This window comes from Marmota monax, unplaced genomic scaffold, assembly GCF_021218885.2.
Source record: "Marmota monax isolate L192 unplaced genomic scaffold, Marmota_monax_Labrador192_F-V1.1 WCK01_AAM20220418_F8-fsc00205, whole genome shotgun sequence".
In the NCBI taxonomy this organism is placed as follows: Eukaryota; Metazoa; Chordata; class Mammalia; order Rodentia; family Sciuridae; genus Marmota; species Marmota monax.
Window position 1 is genome coordinate 198,600 of NW_026692417.1, and position 17,342 is coordinate 215,941.

General features: G+C 52.5%; 1 protein-coding gene across 1 annotated transcript; it reads left to right on the plus strand.

The window, feature by feature from the left end:
- Positions 1 to 13,195: 13,195 nt before the first annotated feature.
- Krt19 (keratin 19) lies at positions 13,196 to 17,087 on the plus strand. Its single transcript, XM_046442643.2, has 6 exons — positions 13,196 to 13,701; positions 15,426 to 15,508; positions 15,738 to 15,894; positions 16,175 to 16,336; positions 16,454 to 16,579; positions 16,709 to 17,087. The coding sequence occupies exons 1-6, from the start codon at positions 13,270 to 13,272 to the stop codon at positions 16,961 to 16,963; spliced, it is 1,215 nt and encodes a 404-aa protein (XP_046298599.1). The 5' UTR covers positions 13,196 to 13,269; the 3' UTR covers positions 16,964 to 17,087.
- The last annotated feature ends 255 nt before the right edge of the window (positions 17,088 to 17,342 follow it).

Below are 17,342 nucleotides of genomic sequence, written 5' to 3' on the forward strand. Positions count from 1 at the left end.
ATTTCCAGGAACTTTCACTCACATTTCCAGATCTAAAGCTTACAATCTCCATGCGAGATAAGTATTGACATCCCCATTTGTGTTGAGAGCCAATTTGCCATGGATCTCCTGCAGTTCACATATATTTCAACCAGAGGCACTGACAGTTCTGGTCTATCTTTTCAAAGATGTTTTAGTAGCAAACTGATTTGGAAGATAGAGATAGTATTTCCTTCTGGAGAAGAGACAGTTCCCTCCCCGACCTCCTTTAACTGAACTGTATAATAAAGATGGTATTTCTCTGTGGAGCAAAGATCAGAAAGGTTTGTCTGAGGTCCAGTACAAAAGTTGGGTTTTTCCAAAGCTTAGGGATCCTCAGATGAGATGTAAAACTCATTGTATATGTAGCTTCTACCTGGTTTTGTCCTCCAAGTTTTGGTACTTGGAGGACAAGAAGACTCAATGCAATCAGGAAGCTTAAGCTGCCTTCTGTGCAGTGAATAATAGAGTTCTTTGTCTCTGACCCAGGGGTCTTGTGTCTTCTGCCACAAGCAACTGTGGCAGGGGGCTGGGAATATGGCTCAGTGATAAAGCATTGTCTAGTATGCACAGTCATCTGGGTTCAATCTATAGCATCAAAAAAAACAAACCAGGACAACTTGTTAGCATGCAAAAAGAGTGAAATCTCAGATTCTTACAGTTCTTGACAATATGACATGGCTTCCATGGAGCCCAAGGTCATCCAGATAGAGAGCAGCAAAACTGGATCTGGAACTGTGTCTTTTGCTTCACATTCCAAGTTTTGACCATGCTAACGGGGTCTTTCTCTGGTATTTGATCTTGTGTCTTTTTCATATGTCCTATCTGGTTTGAACAGAGGGGTTCAGTGAACCTCATGCTTGGGAGCCAGTGGTTCTCAAACTTTAGTGAGCCAAGAATTGCCTGAGAATTTATTAAAAATTTGTACTTTAAAAAAATAAAAGGGGGGCTGGGGTATAGCTCAGTTGGTAGAGTGCTTGCTTTGCATGTACAAGGCCCTGGGTTGAATCCCCAGGCACCAGCATTTAAAACAAGCTCCTCTCCTTGGTGCATTTGTGCCAGGGGGTGTATGGAGCACGGCTGTAGGGAACAGCTAGCTACTGACAGTCTGTGAGCAGGAAGTGGTTTGAACAATGCTGATGAGCCTGGTGCTGCAGCAAGTCAGCTGTGAAGGCCCAGTGGCCATAGTCCTTTGTTCCTGAAGTGATAAGACTAGGATTTCAGGGGTGGGGTGTGTGGAGGGGTGCGGGGCAGAGAGAGAATGAAGTGGCATTGGGACAACCAGCTGGGCCACAGCCCTTGTGTTCCCAGCTTCAGGCCACCCTACACCTGGCCATCGACTCATCTGACACTTTGCATGTGTCACCTCCTGGCTAAAAAAAATCCTTGGCTTCTGCAAGAAAAAAAAAAAATTCCAAATCTGGTGTCCTGGTCTGTGTGGACCTTTGCTGTCTGATTCCGGCCAGCTCTGCAGCCCCTGCCCTCTCTATTCTCCTTTGGCATGGTGGTTGGGCCTCACTGTGCAGGGCCAGACCTTCTGGGGTCAAATTCCGGTTCTGCCCCTTTACTAAATTAAGCAAGTCACCCTTAGTTTCTTCATCAGTGAAATGGGAATGATGACAGTCCCCAGCATGGGGGAGCTTGGACAGTTTCAACAAGCTCATGTGGGCCACACCCTTGGACAGAGTCAGGAGGATAATGAGGGAGCAGCACATCTGGCCTGTGTTTACAGGATCCCTCTTGGTTGCTGAAATGTCCCACCATCTGTCACCTCACTGCTGTCACTCCCTACACCACTTATTGAAGCTCACCAGAACTGCTCAGAGTCCCCTCTCCAGCAAGTCCCCCCTGCTCACCCAGGCTCAGGGGGCAGCCCTCCTTCCAGCTCCTTCTCTGACCCTGGCCTGCCACCTGCTCTGGTCAGAAACCCGGAGTGTTTGTCTGTTTCTCTCCCCTGATCTCCAATCATCCCCTGGGGGCAGGGAGCCTGGATCCAGAGCCTGCTCGCTGGTCTGGGCTTAGTAGGAAACCAGCGGCAGGCCTGGGGCCTGTGGGGCGGAGTCTCCTGTCTCTGGCCTATAAACAGAATTGGGCTAACACACTAGGGTGAAGCAAAATAGAAAACTGGGAATGTAGCCAGGCGCCTGTAATCCCAGTGGCTTGGGAGGCTGAGACAGGAGAAATGCAAGTTCAAAGCCAGCCTCAGCAAAACAAGCAAGACGCTAAGCAACTCAGTGAGACCCTGTCTGTAAATAAAATACAAACTAGGGCTGGGGATGTGGCTCAGTGGTTGAGTGCCCCTGAGTTCAATCCCTGGTACCAAAAAACAAAAACAAAAAACAAAACCAAACCAAAACAACAACAACAACAAAATAAAACCCCCAAAACTATTGGGTATGTAAAGCCAGTGAGAGCTGCTTTCTGGGAAGGAGTGTGTATACATGTGTGAGTGAGGGAGAGGGCGTGTATGTTAGCAGGTGTGTGAGCATGTGTGTATACATGTGTCACATGTGTGAGAGTGTACAAGGACTGTGTTTCAGGGTGTAAATGTGAGCATGTGTGGGTATGTGTGTGAACATATGTGTATGAACATATGTGTGTCAGTGTGTGTGAACGTGTGTATGTGTGCATACGAGCTGGGCCCGAGGTAGGGGTGCTTAGTGCCCACTGCTCTGCTTAGGGCTGTGTGGGTGAGGCTGGGCATCTCTGGACACGGAGGTTCCTACACTCCCATTCTACTAGTGTAGGGGTCTCGTCCAATTCATCTTGCTGGGCTTATAAAAGATGCTTAATACATTTCTCAACGATCAAGTCCAAAATAAGGACGTGGAAAATAGCATGGCAGGCATGGATTGTTCAGCATTCACCTGAAGCTCCCTGCTTCCTTTCTCTGAGCACAAACCCAGCCTTCTGAACCCCCAGGGGTGGATCTCCTCGTGGGAAGGTGTGTGTTTGGGGTGTGTGTGTGTGTGTGTGTGTGTATGGAAGGGGGTTGCTGAGCTGTGCTTTATCTTTGGCGGCTGTTCTCCTGCCCCCAGGGGCCAGCCCTAATCCCAGTGGAGGCCCCAGAGGCCCCCTCCCAACCTCCAGTGCATTCCACTGAACAGGGTCAGGGTCTGGGTCAGACTGAACAGGGGAAGGCAGAAGATGCTTCCTGCCACACACCTTGGCTGATCTCTGGTGCTGGTGGGGCTGGTAGCTTGGGCTGCTGCTTGGGCACCCTGACGAGGGCCAGGATTGGCATCGGGTAGGTCCTGCCGAGAATGGAAGTGGGGTGCCCAGGGAGTCTGTGAGGCTTCGTCCTTTGTCCTCTGATAATGCTCTGTTGCAGGTGTGTTTCCTTCCAAATGAGTGTCCACCAATGGAAGTGCCCTCCTAGATGCTAGGCCCCTGTCACAGCATTGGGCATCAGCTGCCTTTTGTCTGGGAGAAGTATCTCCTCCCTCAGGTCCCAGACCTGGGGATGCCTGATGTTCCCAGCTCCTGGTGGCCACTTTTCTGCCTGACAGTGTTTACCTTGCAGCCGGCTTCAGCCAGGAGAGGCCAGGAGGCTCTGGGACTTGGCATTGTCCTCAGAAGCTCTGAAGGTCCCTCCAGTTGCTTTTAGTAATGTCCCTTCTCCCCTGCCCCCCACTCCTATAGAAAATCAGCCAAGTTGACCACCCCTCCCCCAGGCGACAAGGCCCCACTTGTTATCTTGAAGCCAGTGGAGCTCAGGGTGAGTCAGAATTAAAAAAAATATATATATAAACACTGCCCTCACTCTGATTGCAGAGGTGATACCCAATCATTGTTGCTTTGTTGAAAAATTGGAAAATGCAAGTTCTAGACAGAAGTCACCTCCCTGTTCCCTGTCCCTGACAGAGGACTCCAGGACCTTAGGGCCTGGGTGAACAAAGCCACCATCCCAGTCTTTTCTCTTTTTCCATGGGCATTGGTGCTGGGAGAGAGAAGGTACTTGGAAAGCAGAACTTAATTTTGCCAAGACTCCTTTCAAAACAGGTCCTGGAGGACCCTAGTGGTGACCACTGTCCTCCTAGAAGGTCATTGGATAAGCCAGGACCTCAGGCCAGTCCCCCGCCTGCAGTGTGAATGCCACGCAGGCCTCAAACTAGGGGCCCTAGAGATTAACCTCCTTCCCTGGCATCCTTTAAGAATCTGGCTGTGGACCCAGTGGCTCTGCCCTCAGCGTGTCATCCACAGCAGGCCCCTGAGACCCGGCCTCTGCTGCTCCCCAGAATGAGCCTCCGGCAGTCTCCCTCGCCAGCTTCTACCCTTGTCCATTCCCCAGAGAGCAGCTGGGGGTCCCCACGCTCTCTGCTCAAAGCTCCCTTACTCTCAGAATAAACCCCAGCTCCTTAGTGAGACTTAGTAGGGCTCCTACTTTGGTGACCCTTCTCTGGGCCCACCCTCCGTACCCTACCTCTCACCCCTCCATCCTGAGACCTGTGGCAAGGTGTTCCTCCAACACTCAGGCTCCTTCCTCCTCAGGGACTCTGCCTTTGCTGCACCCTCAGCCTGCCACACTCCTCCCCAGGGACCCAGAGGCCCCTTACCTCATTCAGGTCTTCGTCCCTGGTCACCTGTTCAGAGAGGCCTCCCCACTGGGCACTTCCCGGCTTCCCTGCTCTGCCATACCCCTGGTCCCCTCACTCCTTCATGGAAATGGGTCTAGAAAGTCCTGGGCACATAGAAATGGGTCTGTAATTATGTGTTCATAAATTTTTAACAAGGGCTTCTCCCCTTTCTTCCTCTGTTTAGGAAAATAGTCCTTAACTAGAGCAGGGTCAGCCCTGGGCCTGGATAGAGCAGCAAAGTTAGGAGCCTAACTGGGGAGCCAATCTGGGGGACCGAGCTGTGATGCGTGTGTATGTCCCAGGCTAAGAGGGACAGGGAAGGGGATGCCCAAGCTGAGGGGAACCAGGAGTTGAGAGGAACAGCTCCTATGGCCATCCAGGTAAGGGAGGAGGCAGGTGGTGAGGAGGGTGCTGCAGGCCGCGCCCCGCCTGAGGTCAGCGGTGCTGCCTCCAAACTCTAGTAAGTGTTTTGAGAAATTGTGCTGCTAAAGTTCCAGGTGGTCAGACCCACCCCTGCTTTGGAGGAAGGCCATGGAATCTCCTGGACAGGATGAACCTTCCCAGGTGACGTTAGTAAGAACACTGACGCCCTCGTCTCCAGTTCAGATTTTATAGAATCAGATAAGCTTTGAAATGCAAACATCTTGAGGGTAGAGTCCCTTGGGGAGGCAGCGCAGACCTGTCACCCCAGGATCCTGGTGGGAGGGAGGGCAGCAGTGGGGAAGAAGAACATTCAGGTTCCTCTCCTGGGCTCCAGGCCATCAGGGCAGCCAGGGGACACTCCTCTTTCTCTCTGTCCCAGGTCTGGCACTCTCTATATCCCAGTCCAGGGAACATGGGCTTGGCCTCCCGAAGGGCAGGGGCTCCAAATGGGCCCCAAATAGACGAGGGGAGAGCAAAGGTAGAGAACACCCTGGCTAGGGCCAGCCAGGCAGAGAGGTGCCTGAGTCTTCCCAAGGTGTGGAATGTGGCACCCCAGGGGAGCCTCAGCTCCTGCTCCTCCCCCAGGCCTGCCCAGGGACGGTTCCCCACAGGAGTCCGCTCTCCCCTCCCCCACAGTTCACCCTGATTCTGGTCAGGCTGGTTTTTCCTCCCCTGAGGACGTGCAGAGGAACACTGGGGCCATCCTGACTCAGCCCGCCGGCCCTGCCCTCTCTCCAGGGTTCCTGCTTGGCTTGTGGGAAGGGACTGAGGTGTCCAGCCTTGAGCTGCTCACAGCCTAGCCAGCTCTGCCCTGGCCAGGCGGCCCTCTCCAGCCTCCAGTCTCTTCAAACCAGGAAATTGGATTTTTCTGAGTTTGGGAATGAGTGGGGCTCCTAAGGGGAGGCCAAGGTCCCTGTCAGTGTGGGGTTACAGGGGTCTTGCTCATGTGAGGGGCCTCAGGATGGGGCATGGAGCAGGGCTCTGCCTTGTCCCTCTCATCACTCCAATCTGTCCTCAAGCCAGAGGGGTATTTCTGGTCACTGCCCTTTACTTTCCACCCTGCCTCTGTGGCTACCTTCAGACCCTCCTGGCGCCACCAAGGACCTAAACCGACCTAAACGGGTCTCCTTGTTCCTGGTCCTGCTGGTTTCCCTTGTCCCACCGATTCACTGGCTACTGGAAATCCATGGTAATTTCCAAAATGTGGATTTGGCCATGTCACCTCCCTGATTAAAATGACTTTCCATTGTCTTCCGGTCCAAGTCCAGTTCTAGGCTGAGCCCACTGACCTCCCTGCCTCCCTCCCATATTGTCCACCTGTTTCCCCAAGTGGGCCCCCAATTGTCCTGTCCTCCAGAACTCTGTTCTCTTTGCCCCTCTGCCTTTTACCTTCTTGCTCAAGGGTTGCACCCTCCCTGAGACCAGCTCCCCATGCTCAGGCAAGAATCAGCAGACAGAATTCCCCACATCCTCACTCTCCATTATGTTAATGGTTTGAGGCCTAAAATGCTCCTAGTTCAATGGTTCTACTTGAAGGCCTAGGACGTGGCTACCTGCTCCAGAAGACCCCTGAAGATCCTCCAGTTATTTCAGAAAGTCCTCCAAGGAACAGTTCACAGGTGCGGACAAGGTGGCTTCTGGGTACAGCACCACATAGGGTTCACTCTCCCTGCTACCAGCTCTGGCCTACAGGTCCAGATGCACCACCCAGGAGGGCCGCACTGGGGTGAGGACCTCACTGCAGATGCTCCAGAAGCCAGAGAGGTAGGGAGTCTCCCCCAAGTCTAAGTCACCTGGGCCTGAAGAGCTCTCCTTAAAATTGCTCTTGGAAAGTTCTGCCACTTTTTCTTCCCGGATAAAACCAGCTCCAACAACCCAGGGCTGGGAAGGTCTCTCCTCTCCCTACAGCTATTCCTCCTGTTTCCAAAACTGACTTTCTCCTTTCCCAGGTGGAGTTGGAGCATGGCATGGATGAGCAGAGACAGGGATGTCAGGGGTGCATGTAGAAGGGAAGAAGAGAGTATTACTATTGAATTCAGCCAGTTCTAGTTTACTATTTTTTTTTTCTGGGGGGGTACCATGGATTGAACTCAGGGGCCACTGAGCTCCATTCCCAGTCCTATTTTGTATGTTATTAGAGACAGGGTCTCACTGAGTTGCTTAGTGCCTGGCTTTTTACTGAGACTGGCTTTAAACACAAGATCCTTCTTAGGATGCCTCAGCCTCCCAAGCAGCTGGGATTATAGGCATGCACCACTGTGCCTGGATTCAGCCAGTTCTAAATGCTGATCATGTAGTGTTTCATAAGAAGTTATTTACTTTTAATTAACAAATAATGCATAAATACATTCTTGCAAAAAGTAAAACCATACAGATCAAGCTGAGGTTCCCCTGGGCTACTGCCCTTCGATCAGCTCTCCCAAGGAAAATATTTATTTATTTATTTTTTGGGGTACTGGGGAATGAACCCAGGGGTGCTCTACCACTAAGCTACATTCCCAGCCCTTTTCATTCACTTATTTTTTTAAAAAATTTTGAGCCAAGGTCTTGTTAAAGTTGCGGAGGCTGGTCTTGAACTTGTGATCCTCCTGTATCAGCCTCTGGAGTCACAGTGATTACAGGCGTGTGCCATCATACCTGCCCCTTCCTCCTGAGGAAATCTTGTCAGTTGGCACATTTTCTTCCTTCCCAAGCCATTTACATACATGTTCGTAAAGCATCTGTGGAAAAAAGGCATCTTTTAATCGTATGCCCATGTGAACTTCCATATTATATGAATACACTCCCACTGCCTTTATTGTACCCAATGACTGGTCCTTAGGATTTTCCATGTCACTATATGCTGAGATTACTCACTGTGTTTGATTTTCTCTTCTCCTCCTCCACAGGGTGGATGTTATGGTGTTTACTTAACCCCCACCACCTCCCACTGGGAATCATTTCTGTCTTCCCACCTTGGCAAACAATGCTTCAAAGAACATCCTTTTATGTGTCTTCCTGAATACACTGCAAAGTGTTCTCTGAGGTCATATGAGGGGCACAGCTGGCGGCTTGTGGGAGGTGGCTTCTATAGCTCATTCCACTCAGAGCGTTTGAGGGGCTTCATTACCAGCGGCTTCCCCAACCCTCTATATTACTGAACTGTAACTTTATCAATGTACTTGGGAAAAGTAAATCTCCCATTTGCTCCTGAGCTGGGGAGAGGTAGTCCCCTGGCTGCCTTGGGTGGCTGGGAGAGAGCCCTGGTGCTGTTTATAGGGACTTCAGTCAGCCCTGTCACCGTCCAGTCTTCCACTTCTCTCAAGGTACCTGCTGCCCCCAATTCCGGAGCTTCTCTGGTGTGTGCTGATAAAGAGTACCTGCTTTTTCTCACCAGCTTCCTGCCCTTTCCTCTTCCTGTAAACCCTAGGTCTCACCTTATATCACTTGCGATGCTACCATTTGTGTGTGTGTGTGTGTGTGTGCGCGCGCACGCGTGCGCCAAGGATTGAACTCAGGGCCACTTGGCCACTGAGGGACATCCCCAACCCTGTTTGTATTTTATCTGGAGACAGGGTCTCACTGAGTTGTTTAGCGCCTTGCTTTGGCCGAGGCTGGCTTTGAACTTGTGATCCTCCTGTCTCAGCCTCTAGAGCCGCTGGGACTACAGGTGTGCACCACCATGCCTGGCTATGCTATCATTTTGAGTTTGAGTTTTGAGCTTTAAGAGTTTTGTGGACTTTCTCATCTTCTGCTATCTCTTATTCTCTTTAGATATTACTGTCATCTTAGCAGGGTTTTAGGAAAGAGCAAAAGTTAATGTGGGTATTCAACCTACTCCATTTCACCAAGAGTCTCTATATCTCCTGACAGACTGTCAGCCTTTTAGCAACAGGTAAAGTGTGCAACTGTCTCCCAGCACCCAGCAACATGCCTGGCATGGGAAAAGGGGCTTGGTACCTGTTGCTTGGATGGACAGGGTGAGAAGTTACCTTCAGGGCCTCCTGCTGATGGTCCCTGGGAGAGAGAGGGCATCTAGGTTAGGGGTTACTAATTAACATGTCAGGTACAGTCAGGAAGTATTCCACACACTTAAGCTTTCTTTCCTCTAGCTTATAATTTGGCTCTGCTTATATACATGCCTCTCTCTTGTGCTGGGCTGAACTTTAAAGAAACTGTGCTTGAATGGTCAGCCCACTGACTGACCCAATAACTGTACCGGAGCAGGAAAGACAAGTTAGGTCCTTGGCAGGTGACAATTCACCTTCCCCAACTAGATCACTTTTTTTCCAGGTCAATGGAGGAAGGTACTTGGACTTCCGTGCTGTGAAAAGAGAAAAAGCAGTAGTGGTGGGGACTGTGTCTTCAGGGAGTTACAGATGTGTGTTTGACTCCTAGGTCCACTACCTGCTGGAGTGACTTTGGTCAAGTTATTAACCCTTGAGCCTCAGTTTTCTTGACTGAGGATAATACTTGAGTTACTGGATTAGTTGAGATAATATATAAGAAGTGTTTAGTATACTGCTTGCTCCAGGAGAGACTGGTTAGGGTCAACCAGTGTCATCATTACCATAGTCACTGTCACCATCACATTCTACTCGTGGCCCATGACTCTCAGCCTGGCTTCTTTCCAGTGGTCTCCATCCACTATCCCATTTCCTGAAGGATGATGAAAACTCCCCCACCCTTAACCTAGTCCCCCTGGGAACTATCCACACTTGCTAACTGTAAGAAACTTCTAGCATATGTCCAGGTAGAGATGCAGAGAGCACCTCTGCCTCAGATTCAGCGTTGGTTGGGAAACTAATCTCAGTTCTGCCTCAGTCAGCCTTATGACCGCAGGCAACTTATTCTACCTCTTGAGCATCCCTGACGGGATCGGCATTTCCTCTCACTTGTGGGCTATTAATAGGTATTACCAGACAAAAGATTCTACACTCCGGTACAGTGGGGAAATGTTAGTCAAACTTGTAGTCGTAACTATAATAACCACACACTACTTAACACTAATAACATCATCATAATGATGATGATGGGGTTACTTGAATGCTTATTATTTTCCAGGCACTGTGATTAAACCCTTTACAAGTACCATCACATTTATTTTCAAACAATCCTGTGAAATAGGAACCATCACCATCAGGCCTCCGGTACTGGAGAGAATTTTTTTTTTTTTTTTAAATATTTATTTATTTATTTATTTTAGTTCTCGGCAGACACAACATCTTTGTATGTGGTGCTGAGGATCGAACCCGGGCCGCACGCATGCCAGGCGAGCGTGCTACCACTTGAGCCACATCCCCAGCCCTGGAGAGAATTTTTTAATACTTATTTTTTAGTTTTCGGTGGACACAACATCTTTATTTTATTTGTATGTGGTGCTGAGGATCGAACCCAGCGCCGCGCGCATGCCAGGTGAACGCATTGCCACTTGAGCCACATCCCCAGCCCCCATCGTGAAACTTTTAAAGGGAAGTCAGAGTGTGCAGTTTCTACTTTTACTGAACAGGGATCCCAGCCCCCCCTGAATCTCATGATGCAGGGGCTCTGGGGAAGCCTGAGCTTGATCCTCTCTGGAATTCCTTCAAGCTGATCCTATCATGCCTCTGTTCTGCAGACTCGAGCCTCTAGCCTGGAGACTAGGGCTTTGGAAGGAAGGTCCTTTGGCCAGGTTCTTCCCTCCCAAAGCCAGAGGTAGAACAAAGACACCAGGCAAGAGCTGTCTGAATGGGAGCAGCACCTGGAATCCTCAGTTCTACTTTTGCTGGTGGGAAAGCAGCTGGTTCTTCTGAGTTCCTGATAGGTCAGAGAAGTCCAAAGCCACATAGCTCACAGTTAGGCATTCTTTGTGGCCATAGAGAAGGAGAGAGCAGTGTACTCTCCCTGGCCAGTATGGGGCTGACTGCCCTTGGATCTGGCATGAGAAGATTTTGCGGGAAGAGACCCTAAGGAATTGTTTGGGGGCTAAGAATTCCTTGGAAGGGAAGGCAAAGACCCTGTCACACTCAAATTCCAGGCAACGGGGCTGAGGGTCAAGAGGCTGGAAGCCAGAATCTGATACTCCTGGCCGTGGACCCCTGGCAAGTCACTGCCCCTCTCCAGCCCCTTTCCTCAGCTGTAAAGTGGGAGAAGAGTAACCTTTCCCCTGGGGTGTTGTGAGGATCCAAGGAGGTCTGAAATGGCTTTGTAAACTACCCTACAGCTGATTGTCCTTATGGTATGCCCCTGGGGTAGGGGGCTGGGACTCTAAGTTCCTCTGGAGTTCAGAACACTCTAATCTTGGGGGCAGAGCTGTTGGGTCTGTTCTTTGTTTCCTGATACAAAGTCCCTTTCCAGACCCTACTATCAAGCCAGAAAAAGAGATGCCGCTGAGGCTTAGTGTGCAGAGCAACTATCTGGCCAATCACCCCCCTTCCCCTCACAAGGAGCAGGCTACCTCCTCAGGGCCAGATAAGGAGAATAACTCATGGCAGACCAGCCCTGGTGGCTACCAGCTTTGTGGAGGACCAGACACACCCTGCTTTCAAGGCTGGCTTTGGGTTCCCTGGTCCCAGTTTGGGTCCTTCTGCAACTGATTCACTAGTTGAAACAGTCTCAAGCTGGGCCTCCTGAGTGGCTGAGGGCTGCTCTGGGGTTGAGTCTGTGTGTGTGAGCAGTTTCCTTTCCTGTTGCTGGATAGAAGGCAGTTTGCTGGGGACTTAGGTTTCAGGGGCTGGGAACAAGTCTTCTTTTAGTCACAGGGGACCAGGTGATAATATGCAGAGAGTAGGACTGAGATGGTATGCCCCTCATTTCATGGGGGTGGGGTGGGGGTGGAAGCTGAGGCCAGGAGACAGGCAGGGACTGGCCCATCTCCATAACACCCTCTCACGGGGCACAGGGCTTTTGTCTGAGATGGGAGACAGCTGTGACAGAGATGAGCAGGAATGATGGGGATGATTCTGAGGACAGGTGAGGTCAGGGGGGCAGTAATTGGGTAAGGCTATTGCAATTCCCTACAGCATCTGGCAAGGGGTCTGGCCCTTTGAGGAGACCAAGAAATGTGAAGGGAACGAACAGCAGGAACTGCAGGACCCAGGCTCTGAGCGGTGAGCAGAGCTCCTTCCTCTATTATCAAGACTGACTGGTGGGAGCTTGGGGGTTTCTTCTCCAGCTCATTCATTCATTCACCTGTGCACTAGGAGGATGCTGTAGGTACCTGGACTCAGCATGCATCTCTTAATACCTCCTCAGGGATGCTCAAGGAGGGCAGTGATCCCATCCTATTTTTTCGGTGGCAAATGTTAAATGCCCCATGGGTGGACTAACTGCCTCCCCTAGGTTGGGATTCCTCGGGGAGGAGGGACCTTAGTAAATAGCCTAATAAATGCATGGTTAAATGCAGTCATGCTTTGGGGGCTAGAGGGGAGGGAGCCTTCCCAGTGGGTTTGGTGTTGAGTCTCAGAGTGTGCAAGCCCCAGGTGGGTGTCCCTTTGAGCTTGTGATTGTGAAGGAGGCAGTCAGGCTGCCAGCAGCACTCCCTGCAGCTCTTTTCCCTGGTGCCTATTGTCACCTTTGGGCTTTGTATGGCTAAAGCAGGGTGGGGCAGCTGTGCCTCCAGCAGCTAGGAAGCCTGCCGCTCAGGGCACCCCATCTAGAAACTGCCTTTGTCCGAGGGGATGAAGAGGGTATTGGGGTGAAGCCATCCTAGGGGAAGGGTTCTGGAGGCTGTAGTTTCCAGTGGGGTGTAGGAATCTGCTGCAAGTACTTTGAGGGGGCTGGGGGGTGGGGACGTGGATTATGATCATAAGGGGCTCTTAGCATGATTCTAAAGGGGCTCTTTGGGTGACCTATGGGGGGGGGTTTCCTAATTCTGAGGACCTTAAAGAGTAAGTGAGCGTCATAAGTGAATTCGGGATCACAAGTGAATTATGGGGTCGGTCCTGTCTAAGCTCGTTTAGGACAGAGCTAAATATCCACAGCAAAGAGCCAGAACAGAGGCGTGCGCGGCCAGGGCTTCAGAGTGGGTTGGGGTGGGGCAGCGGCGGGGAGGGTCGGGGCCTCGGTTCCTGGGAGGAGAGTTGGTGCAGAGCCGCTGGGAGTTGACCAATGAGGAGAGGGCCCATATTTGCACTCAGGAGTCTGCAAATTCCTCGGGGCTCAGATATCCGCCCCGACACCGTCCCCCTCCCCCACCCGCCTGGGGCATAAAAGGCGCCAGGTGAGGGCCTCGCCACTCCCCTTGCAGTCCGCAGCTTCTCAGGCCAGTGTCGCTCCTGTCGTCTGCCTCGCCATGACTTCCTACAGCTACCGCCAGTCCTCAGCCACCTCTTCCTTCGGGGGCTTGGGCGGCGGCTCCGTGCGTTTTGGGGCTGGGGGCGCCTTCCGCGCGCCTAGCATCCACGGGGGCTCAGGTGGCCGTGGCGTATCCGTGTCCTCTGCCCGCTTCGTGTCCTCGTCCTCCGCCGGGGGCTATGGTGGCGGCTATGGTGGCGGCTATGGTGGCGTCCTGGCCGGGTCCGACGGGTTGTTGGCGGGCAACGAGAAGGTGACCATGCAGAACCTCAACGACCGCCTGGCCTCCTACCTGGACAAGGTGCGCGCCCTGGAGCAGGCCAACGGAGAGCTGGAGGTGAAGATCCGCGACTGGTACCAGAAGCAGGGGCCCGGGCCCTCCCGCGACTACAGCCACTACTTCAAGACCATCGATGACCTGCGGGACAAGGTGGGTGGCGGCCCCGCCGCCAGAGGTGCACCTGCCGCGGTGGGGAGGCCGGCGGCGTGGAAACCCTGCCCGGCAGCCTGGGCGAGGCAAGGCGCGGGCGAGAGCGAGCCCGTTAGGACGCGGGAGGGCCCGTGGGGTGGGGCAGAGAGAAGGCGGGCGGGAGACCAGAGGAAGTGGAGGCCGATGGAGGGAGGGGGAGGGAAAGTGGGTGGGACCCGTAGAAGCGCAAGGACCCCGTTGGGGCTCCAGGAGAAGGAAGGGCGTGTCTGCAGTCCAGGGAAAGGGGGTCCACAGAGTGAGAGGAGATGGTAAAGGCTGTCCAGGGGTTCTGCCAGGGGCTGTAGCGGCATAGGGAGCTCACGAGTTTGACCTGGGGGGATCTGGTCCACTGGAGCCAGACCTGCCCCTGCGACCCCTGTGTGGGGTGTGGGGCCCCCTGCATTCCTCTTCTATCACCCAGCAGGTCTGGTTTTCCTCATGTTTAGGATTTGGTCTCCTCCCACTCTTCTCCCTCCCAGGGGCCACCCAGGCCTAAGAGGAAGGAACTCTAGGAAGAATTGGAGAGCCCTGGGCCCCCGGAAAGGAGGGAGGTAGGCGGAGGCCTTGGGCCTTTGCTTGTGTAAACCTCTGCCCTGGAGGACTAGGTACAGAGGCAGCTCCCTGTGGGTCTGAGCCACAGGCTCTTATGGGGAACTCTAAAGTAGGCCTTGGTCTCCACCCAAAGGGAAAAGTTCCATCCTGAAGAAATGTGTCATTTAATAGTCCCCCAATATTTGATCTCCCATCCTGCAGCTCCCAGAACTTTTCCCAGTTTCAACCATGAACTTAGCCTGGAGCTGGGTGCTGAGGGCCTGGACCTGGATCCACAGGTGTGGGAGAGCTGGAGGAGTTAACAGCCAGCTAAAACAGTGCAGTTCCCAGTTTTCAAATTGTTTGACACACAATGAGAAATACAGTTTACTATTTACCCAGTAGCTGATATCTCTCTTCTTTTCCTTTACTCCTGCCTCCTCCCACAGAAAGCAAAAGCTTCTTGAACCAATTCTTACCCTACTTTGGGTGATCCCCTCTGATTTTTATATTTTGTTCAGTTTCACTAAAAAATGGCAAGTTACCTCCTGGTGACACTGACTACTGAGCTATAACCACTTTGAAAAACACTGAGCCAGAGCACTGTAATTGGTGCTGTGCTGGAAGATGTGAATATGCCTCTCAGGTCACAAGAGTCTTCAGATGAAAGGGGAACTTGGAGGATTTCCACTTCTGTAAAGTGGGAGTGCCCACTGACCTGGTTTAGAGGTTATAAAGAGTGAGGCACAAAGTGCCTGGCACATAATAGATGCTCAACAAATGGGATCCTTTTTCCTGAAGGCACCCTGTCCTTGAGTGGGTTTCAAACAACTTGCTTCTCTGCATCTGACTTATAGTCCCCCCTTCAGCCCATTTAGAAGTCACTGGGCATAGGACTCAGAGATGTGCTCCCCAGGCTTGCTTCCCTGCCCACCTCTCCCCACCCACCCTTCCTTGTAGTGTGTCTCTTGCCTCAGCTCCTGGAGATGAACTGATTCCAAGGCCTCCCAGAGAGCAGGCAAATGGGCAGCAGGGATGGGTGGCTGGGTATTGGTCTCTAGAGAGTGGGGACATACTCATTTTCTTCCCACTTCTCTGGGAAGCAAGTGGGTGGGCAGGGTAGGTATGCCATAATGGCACCTTCTGCCTTCCAGATTCTTGGTGCCACCATTGAGAACTCGAAGATTGTCCTGCAGATTGACAATGCCCGTCTGGCTGCAGATGACTTCCGAACCAAGTGAGTCTTAATTCCCTGGAGAGCAGAAACCAGGATAGCAGGGTGTGTGTGTGTGTTTGGTGGCAGGGGGCAGTCCTAGTCCTCTGTAGGGCTCAGTGCCATTTGACTTCACCCACCCTAGTTGGCCTAAAGCAAGCCCCCTATAGACTCCTGAACCCTGGGGAACTAGGGAAGTCCTCTGAGGTGCAGAGTCAACTGTGGCCTGACTGCCACTATTTTTCTTTGAAAGGTTTGAGACAGAGCAGGCCCTGCGCCTGAGTGTGGAGGCCGACATCAACGGCCTGCGCAGGGTGCTGGATGAGCTGACCCTGGCCAGGACCGACCTGGAGATGCAGATTGAGGGCCTGAAGGAGGAACTGGCCTACCTCAAGAAGAACCACGAGGAGGTGAGTCAAACTGGCTATCTGTCCATCTCACCCCAGGTCCCAAGGCTGAGAATAATTGATCCTGTACCCTCTGACTGTGGCTACCCTCAGCATGGTCGTGGGTGGTGATTATGGCTCCCAGGGTTCTAGCAAAGGGATGGTGATCACCCAGTGTCCTCCCCAGTGCTGGCTTCTAGGATTGTACCTGAAAACCAACGTGCTTTGGGGGTGAAGAAGTGATTTGGCCCAGGCCCAGTGGGCTCGGTGCCCTGACATGCCCACCTCTGCTGTATATTTCCAGGAAATCAGTGCCCTGAGGGGCCAGGTGGGTGGCCAGGTCAACGTAGAGGTGGATTCCACTCCAGGCATCGACCTAGCCAAGATCCTGAATGACATGAGAAGCCAATATGAGGTCATGGCTGAGAAGAACCGGAAAGACGCTGAAGCCTGGTTTACAAGTCGGGTAAGCAGGGAGGGGGAGCAGGTGCGCTTTGAGGGATGGGGTGGCGAGGACAGAGGGCTTGGTGTCCCCCTCTCAAAGGTCTGCCTCAGTCCTTATTCCTCCCCTCTCTGTCTTCAGACTGAGGAGCTGAACCGGGAGGTTGCTGGCCACTCAGAACAGCTCAAGATGAGTGAGAGTGAGGTCACGGACCTGCGACGTACCCTCCAGGGTCTCGAGATTGAGCTACAGTCACAGCTCAGCATGGTACGTGTCTCTGCCCTGTAGGACACACACTTGTGCCCTTGAAGTCTGGGGTGGCCTGGCTGGTGGCTGTACCCGTGTCCTCTCTGGGAGCTGTCTCTGCTGAGACACATCCCCTCTCTCTCCTCTCAGAAAGCCGCCCTGGAAGGCACACTGGCAGAGACCGAGGCCCGCTACGGAGCCCGGCTGGCGCAGATCCAGGCGAGGATCAGCAGCATCGAAGCCCAGCTCGGTGACGTGCGGGCTGACATCGAGCGACAGAACCTGGAGTACCAGCAGCTCATGGACATCAAGTCTCGGTTGGAGCAAGAGATCGCCACCTACCGCAGCCTGCTCGAGGGCCAGGACGCCCACTACAACAATCTGCCCAACCAGCTCAACGTCTGAGTGCGAAGGCTCCTGGGCTCCTGTCCTCCTGCAGAGAGAGGCCTCTGGGCAGGGACAGGGGAGGGAAGGGACCTTACCCTGGCTCTATCCCCGACCTGCCAATAAAACTTTATGGCCCCAGGGAGGAAGGATGTGTGGTTGTTATTTCAGCCCATGGAGAGATGGGGCAGGCTTTGGCTCTGTTTAGGTTTTATTTGAAACAAAGTCCACTCTGTCCCAGGAAAGGGAAGGGAGGGCAAGGGCGCTCAGGTCCTTCTGCTGTGGTGATAATTCCTGTTTGCATATCTTTAAGCATTTCTTCTATAGAGGGGTAAACTAAGGTTTAGAGAGGTGAAGGGGTTTGTTGCATGGTAACTGCTCTAATAATGGCAAAGGTGGG

Excerpts from the sequence above, each read along its gene's own strand:
- Krt19 (XM_046442643.2), top strand. The coding sequence starts at position 13,270 with ATGACTTCCTACAGCTACCGCCAGTCCTCAGCCACCTCTTCCTTCGGG. Across the intron at positions 15,509-15,737 it reads GCAGATGACTTCCGAACCAA|GTTTGAGACAGAGCAGGCCC; the intron begins GTGAGTCTTAAT and ends TTTCTTTGAAAG. Across the intron at positions 16,580-16,708 it reads TACAGTCACAGCTCAGCATG|AAAGCCGCCCTGGAAGGCAC; the intron begins GTACGTGTCTCT and ends CTCTCCTCTCAG.